Source organism: Vombatus ursinus, unplaced genomic scaffold (genome assembly GCF_900497805.2).
Source record: "Vombatus ursinus unplaced genomic scaffold, bare-nosed wombat genome assembly UNPS02014801.1, whole genome shotgun sequence".
NCBI lineage: Eukaryota > Metazoa > Chordata > Mammalia > Diprotodontia > Vombatidae > Vombatus > Vombatus ursinus.
The window spans coordinates 4,626,544-4,634,315 of record NW_020954579.1 but is presented as its reverse complement, the minus strand read 5'-3'; the positions used below and the strand labels follow the sequence as shown (position 1 = coordinate 4,634,315).

The 7,772-nt window shown below is 46.5% G+C and overlaps 1 protein-coding gene across 1 annotated transcript in view; it reads left to right on the top strand.

The window, feature by feature from the left end:
- The first annotated feature begins 7,089 nt into the window (after positions 1-7,089).
- HOXB13 (homeobox B13) overlaps positions 7,090-7,772 on the top strand; it is a 2,011-nt gene continuing 1,328 nt past the window's right edge. The window contains exon 1 of the mRNA XM_027872702.1: positions 7,090-7,690. Coding sequence (XP_027728503.1) covers positions 7,090-7,690 — 601 coding nt within the window. The remainder of the gene's footprint in view (positions 7,691-7,772) is intronic.

Below are 7,772 nucleotides of genomic sequence, written 5' to 3'. Positions count from 1 at the left end.
GAATAAAAGTCATAGACAATTGTTCCCTCCTCCCTCTATCAGAATATAGATAATTTCCCCACTTCTCCCCTACTTTCTGTTTCTTTGAAAAAGGGACTTGGTGATACATAAAGGTTGAACATTTTTTTTCTATAAGGATATGGTGGAATCTGGGGAGGGTACCAACGAGAATAGAAAATGTCATTTCTTCCTGGGAAATTGGAAACATTTTAAAGTTTAGGGATTTCCCTGCTTTGTTAGAGACAAAAGGAGTGGAAAGTTGAGACGACGATTCCAAGAATCCGAGCAATTCTATCCCGAAGCACCACTATTTACACCCTTTGTCCGGGAAGCTTTATTGATTTCAGGTCAAAAGGCTTTGCTTTGGGCTTGAATGATCTGGGTCCGAGCTCTAGTTCTCCACTTGATTTATTTAGAAAGTGTATACCTAAACTCTATCTCTGGGCAAGTTTACATTCTAGAGGTGAACAGTGAAGAGCACTTATCAAGATAAACACCCTGTGGAGGAAGAGCTGAGGTGTGCAGGTTCAGGGAGGTTAGAAAGAAGTCTTGAATGATATGAATCTCGTTCCTGAATCCGATTTAGTGTAAAATTGCTTCATCTCTTCTCGCACCTGAGCCAGCCTGGACTAGGCTTTTCGCTGACTCAGGAGAGAAATGGAAGGAGGTAAACAAGGGAAGCGGAGCAGGGAAAACTATGGCCTGCAGCGAGAGCAGGGGAGGTAGTTGTAGGTCCCTCTGTCCTTCGATATGAACTGAAAACCCATTCCCTTTCTCCAGCTAATTCCCCTCAGTCTAGAAGCCTAATTTGAATACTCCTCTTCGTACTGGACCTACACATTGCACTTAGGATGGGACAGCCAGAAGGACAATCATCCCCCAAAATTCCAGGCCCATTTCCTAGGACTGTTATTAAGGTGAACTAGGTTGTGATTTTAAGCCTGGTACAAACCTATTCACCCGAAATCAACCTGCAGAGGTTTTATCCTGAATTCTCTGTGTTGAAACCCTGAGTTTCCCCCAGATCTTATTACCCTATTGGGCACCCCAGTTCTGCTCCTAAGCTTTGTATTTTATAAAATAAATTATTGTGTCTTATTTCGACTGGATTCGCAGAGAACCCTCTCTCATCCAGTAAAGAGCTCTTTGCAAACCTTAAGTCGCAGTATTAATAACAACTTCCCTAATACCCGCCTCTCTCCAATTCTGGTTTCCTCCAGATTCACGACCGCTCTCCACTGCCACCCCTCCTCCCACCCCCACCTCCCACACCCTCTCACAACTACCTTCTTTGCCGAAACCCACTCCAGGCTAAATCTATGCGGGTTAAACCGGAATAATCCCGGTAAGAGCAGGTTTGGAATTTCTTTTTGCTCTAATTGGGAGGATAGGGAGGTGGAAGGGACTCTGGCCCCAGTGTTCCGGAACCTGGCCCAGCTTCTCTCCCCCTCCTTCCCCTCAGGTTCTCGCCGAGCCCAGGGTCTGGGAAGGGGACGGGCTCAAGACCTGTGGAAGGATGGGGAGGAAGGGGTGTGTGTGGGGGGGTGAACTCTCCTTCGCTCTTCCCATTCACACGTGGCAGGAAAATGTGACGAGGGCTTTGTCAGCCTCCTCCCGGGCGACCGTCCCCTGCGTGACTGAAAAGGACACGTTGCCTCGTGAGTGTGTTTGGAGCTCAGTCCCCTGTCCCCTGGCCAGGCCTCTCCATTCCCCAAACAAAGAGGCAGGGCTGCGGAGCTCTCAGCTCCTACAGACTGCGGCCGGGGCTGGGGAGTAGGTCTCGTTCCAGGCTCCTACTTACCCGGGGGCTGTCCCAAGCTTCGCTAGGAGAATCTGGAGGATTGAGCTTTGGTTTTCTTCCTTCTTCTTCTAGTTTCCTCTCCTTGGTTTTTGTAATTTTTCTGCCCCCTGCTTCGTACTTTTTTCTAGTTAGGATCCTCTGCGTGGGTGCCTTTGCCTGATGCGGTCCAACTTTAGGGTATCGATGGACCAGTCTAGAAACCTGGTGGCCGCAGTTTGTGCATCTAGGCCAAGAGGCGCTCAGGGAAGGGGTTGGAAAAGAGCTAACACGCTGTTCCTTTCAGAGATTTCTGAAATTTCCAGGACAGGTGTTAGAGACTTGGGAACGCAACCAAACTCTGTAACCGAAAACCAAGTTCCCTTTGTGGTCCCTGAAAACTCCCGGCTGCTCAGTCCCTGGACTTGACTGGCCAGACCTTTGCAGCCAGCTTGTGGAAAGAAGGGTTTTCTTGATTAAGAAAAAAAAAATCTGGCTCGGTCCATGTGCCCTAGGTGGATGGACAGGCCTAAAAGAGTCGTAGGTCTCCGGGGATAGCAAACTAATCAACCTTAGTTTTTGAAGAATTGAAGATTAGTACAAATATGAACTTTCTGGGCTGGGCCTCTAGAGAAGACCCAGTTCCGAATCAGGTAGGAGCTGAGTGGAGGTTTGGCAGGCAAATGTTTGGGGCCCCGTGGGGCACCAGGGCAGGGCTTCGGGTATTTGTTTTTTCACTTCCTGTAATAACAATGGAAAGTTGCAAAAGCAACTCAGAAGAAAAGATCAAGGAAAGAAAGAGGAAAGAGAGCTGAGGACAAGAAGGAAGAGAAGAGAAAAGATGGGAGAAATGTCAGAGAAATATAATGGAGGAAAGATAGATACAAAGAAGGAAACAAAGGAAAAACTGAAAAGATGAAGAAAGAAAACAAAAGAAGAAACTTTAAAAGGGAGGAAGAAAATTAAAAAGAAATAAAGGAAAGGAGAGAGAGTCCTTCAAAGGTCAATTGGGCAGTTTTCATTAAAACTTCAAAATGTAAAAGTCTCACAATCTTAGGTCCCTTCCAACATGTCAGTTTGGAGAAAGTAGCATCAGAAAGTCTCAGTAGATGACCAGTCATTATTAGAAAGAATTAGTGGCATCACATTACTCTCATCAAAATGACTGCTTCCTTCCTTTTGCAGGCAACCTTTATTGCAGCAACACTCCTAGAATCATGGCTATCCCAAATGCCCCTCAGGCAGCAGCAGTGTCAAAGAATTGAGTTGAGTTTCCAAAAATGAAAAGGTGTTCAGTGCTCAGTGATTTTTCTCTCCGTGGTTTTTTTTTTTTTCTGGTCAATTTCATTAAACCGAATTAAAAGTGTATTGTACTTTACATTAAGGTGTCAACTCTTGGTGGCTGGAATCCCCCCCTCCTCTCTTCGGGAGTCTGCTGCTGTTCAAAGGCAGGATAGTAAAGGTCACAGGCGGTATATGGGGCTGGGATGAATGGAGCACTGGAGGTAAACAGTCTCTTAACTTTCAACTTGGCCTTGACCTTCAAGGGGGTGTCTGGCCCATATGTAAAGGAGTATCATCAGGCTTTCAAAGCATTTGGCCTCGGTCAGTAAAGTAGGGAGTGGTCTGAGGGCAGGGGGCTAGCCCTTCACATCTGAGAGACAAAGGAGACTGGAAACATTGTCTGGGTATATGGGAAGGGAGGAAAAGGCCAGAAGGCTGGGACTCAAGCCTCCTGGGTTCCAGTCATAGCTCTGCCTCCTAGGACCTCATGGTACACTGACATCCTGTAGGACTCAATTTCCCCATCTGGGACTGGAAGGTTTAAATCTCATAGAGCCAAGGCTGAAAGAGTACACAATGAGACTAAATTCAATTCAGTTCAAGCCTATCCAGTCCAATTCAATAAGCATTTATTAAGTTCCTACAACATTCCAAGAACTGTGTTAGGTGCTGAGGGTAAAAAAACAGAGCCACTGTATTGATTTTCTCTTTAAGCCTCCTGATCTCCTTCAACTCTCTTTACTCCATCCATTTCTGGAATTATGAAAATGTCATCTCCTCTATGAAATGTGCTAGTCCCATCCCTCTAGCCCCACTCACCATCCTCTGTAGCTTTTCAGAAATAAGTTCTCCTCCATGGCCACCAGTTCCCTACATATGATGTTTTTCTCCATTAGAAAGTAAGCTCTTTGAGGGAGAACAAGGAATGAGTTTTTGTATTTGTATTGGAATAATTTACTGCAATGCCTGGCACATAGTAAGTACTCAGTCATGCTACATCATCCATCATCAGTCAGTTCCCAGTGCACTGAATATTCTCACAGTAAGCAGGTGAGGTGGGTGGCATCTACCAGAAAATTCACAAAGTTGAATTCTGTGAATTCTAATTATCCAGAACACAACAGTGGTTGGCATAGATCTGTATGGACTAAAGGAGTCAAGATCATTCAGACTGAAAAGGTGCCCAGAGTGGAACAGATGAAAGGTTTTGATTGTGGGTCACTCTCTTCACCCTCAATTATAGGATGTAGGGTACTGGGAAGGAAGCAGGTAGAATTCTTCTGATGATAAACTCCATTCCCCATTGGGGGGGCAGTGACAACTTATTAAAAACACACTCCTATATACTTGCACATAAACACAAATTTACTAACCTATGTGTAATCACACATGGGGAAACACAAAGGGAATGGTCTACTGAAAAAGGAACCTGCTTCCTCTTTCCATCAATCTGAGGAACAAAGCATAAGATTTCACTCCTTAACTAGGATTATCCGTCTTGCCCCAGTCCTACTTTCATCTAAAATTTCCCATATTATCCATTCCTTGCCTTCTAGGCACCAATAAATTTTGTCATACCAAAAAAAAAAATACACTTATGTTTATTCACACACAAGTGCACATGATCACACGTTCACAAACACATCTTCTCGTGTCTCTTCCTCTTGAAGGATACCCGACTTCCAATACTCCCTGCCACAAATTATTCAGCTTTTTTTCCTCCTAAAAGTTTGGATTTTTTTTCCCATTTGATCTTCTGAAGATAGCATAACAATATCAGGATAAACAGAGAGAATTTCCAAAGAGGCTTTAGATTAAAATAATTTTATTTCTGGCTTGAAGAACAAGTAGGTTAAGAATGGAGGGTTTGGTGGCAATAGAAGAAATCCAGGATCTGTGTCTTCATTCTGCCATATAAGGATGCAAGCCTTCCATTGCTAGCATCTTTTCAACAAGTACTCCTTTTTGGCCCCTTTCAAAAGTGTGGGATGCAAATCCACATTTGTAAAACAAAGCTTTCTTTCTTTTTTTTTTTAACCTTTATAGAAATGCATTGGGAATCTGTCATGAAAGCTGTCATGAATAACTGGCTGAAGCCTGGTTTTAAAAAAATCCTGTATTTCCACGTGAAGTCCTGGGCTCTGGAGCAAGCTGATGCAGGCTCATGATGGAAAGGATGTGGGAGGTGTAACAAAAAGATAAAAAAAAAAACCGGTCCCCCACCTCATATCATTTTATGATAGAAACCTTTTGGGCTTGTCTCCATCCTACTCTCTCTCTTTTTACCTTGGCAAATCCCAAGGGACAAGCTGACTACTTAGGTGTCTTGACATCTATGGTGAGTCAAGGATCCTCTTCATTCAGGCTTCAACCTCCTTCCTTCATAGGGATTCCGGATCTTAGTGAGAATAGAAAACTATTTTATTTCTTTCACAGGCTTAACTCGGTGTGATAGAGCCCAGGTTTGGGGGCCCCATTGTGAAGTGTGATTGGGACAAGGAGAGAGGCATAGTCCAAGGGCCAGAATCCTTAGGAGACATTCCAGGTCAAGGCCATTCAGATAAATTTATTTTCTGAACTTTGTGAACCGAATAGTCTAAGGTCCCTTCCAACTCCAGATCTGTGATCCCAATATCCTAATTGTTCTCTTATAGACATAGTTTGGTAGACACTACCTTAAGAGATGGTATCAATTCAGTTCTAATAGATTCACATTTGATTAGGTCTTTGTCTCTCTGCCTTTGCCTTTGTCTCTCACTCTGTTGGTCTCCCCCCTCCTTCCCCTTTCCTGGACTTCCTTTTCTTTTGCTCTTTTTCTGTATCTATCTCTTTTCCTGCATCTCTCTCTGCCTCTGTTTCCATCTATTCCTGTTCCTTTCTGCCTGTACCTCTGCCTGTTTGTCTGTCTCTCTTCATTGTCTGTCCTTCCCTATCCTTTGCTTTTTGCGTCTCTCTCATTTCCCCTTGAATTAATATCCAGTGATTGGGTCTATTTAATGATTTCTGTTTTGCCCCTGACGTTCCTATAGAAAGGCTTTCTCCACTTTCCTCTTTGGCTTTCTTGAAGCTCTTGTTCTCCCCCAACTCCTTGGCTTCTCTGCCTGACCCCCCCCCCCCCACGTCCTTATGAAGGGTTCGAGAATTGGCATAGGTTTTTTCATTGTCTTCGGGGACCTCGGGAAGAGAAATACTCCATCTAGGAATGGACACTGTTGGAAATGGGAGGTGAGAAGAGTGACCTGGGACTTCCTTTGGCCCAGGGTTTAAAAACCTGTTGATTTGGAATCTGGGATAAGAGGACCACCTGGTGTAGATAAATGCCCGGGGTCTGTGTGACTCCCCATTAACACCTCCCCTAGGTGTGGGAATCTCCAAAAAGATGTTAATCCCTCATTCCCCCCAACACTGTACACTCCTATTTACCCCCAGATTATTACAGGTTGAGTACTGCAACGGCCCTCCATACCACCCTGGAAAACTCCCCTGTCCCCTCACGAGATGTGTGTCTTTTTTAGGGACCGGTTTTTTTTTTTAATCTTTTTGTTAAACCTGCCAAAGCTCGGAAGACGGAGAGCCAAGAAGAGGACAAGACAAAGAGGTGGGGCACCGTTTCCTCGCCTCTTCTCTATTGCCTCCTCTTTCTCCCTTTCCCTCTCCCAAGACCCAGAGCTGCGCCTCTCTAAACTGGATAGCTGGGGGTTGGGTTGGGGCGGGAGATACCCTCCCCTTTCTCTCGTGTTGTTTTCCGTGGTAATAAAGTGAGCTGGGGAGGGTGGGGGTGCAGTATTTTCGCAATTTCTGCCTTCAGGATTTTATTAGTCTTTTTCCCCAAGCAGCAGCCAATCCGCTATCGGGATCTGGGTTCCTGCGTCTCTTACGTCAGGACGGCTGGCCAGAGCTAATGCAGGCGTTTCTTGAGCTGGGAGCGATTTAAAACGCTTTGGATTCCCGGGGCCTGGATGGGGAGTACGAGCTGAGCGCCCCGGATTCCCCACCCACCTCCGCCCCATGAGCCTCCCACCAGCCCCATGGAGTCCGGTGCTTATGCCACCTTGGATGCTGGCAAAGATATCGAAGGCTTGTTGGGAGCGGGCGGGTGTCGGAATCTGGTCTCACACTCGCCACTGGCGAGTCACCCTTCAGCGCCTGCGTTACTGCCCACCCCCAACTATACCCCCATAGATTTGCCTGGCTCCGGGGAGCCTCCAAAGCAGTGTCACCCATGCCCCGGAATGCCGCAGGGAGGCTCCCCCACATCCGTTCCTTATGGCTACTTTGGTGGAGGCTACTATTCCTGTCGAGTGTCCAGGAGTTCGCTGAAGCCGTGCACCCAGGCAGCTACCTTGGCTGCCTATCCCACCGAAACCACTGCAGCGGGGGAGGAGTATCCTAGCCGTCCTGCAGAATTTGCCTTTTATCCTGGGTACCCAGGACCCTATCAGCCCGTGGCTAGTTACCTGGACGTGTCGGTGGTGCAAACTCTTGGAGGCCCTGGGGAGCCCCGCCACGACACCCTGTTGCCAGTGGACAGTTACCAGCCCTGGGCCCTCGCCAGCGGTTGGAGTGGCCAGATGTGTTGCCAAGGGGAACAGAACCAGCCCGGTCATTTCTGGAAGGCTGCATTTGCAGGTAACCTCCGAGACCCAATTCCCTTTTGCTTTCAGGTGTGTGTGTGTGTGTGTGTGTGTGTGTGTGTGTGTGTGTGTGTGTG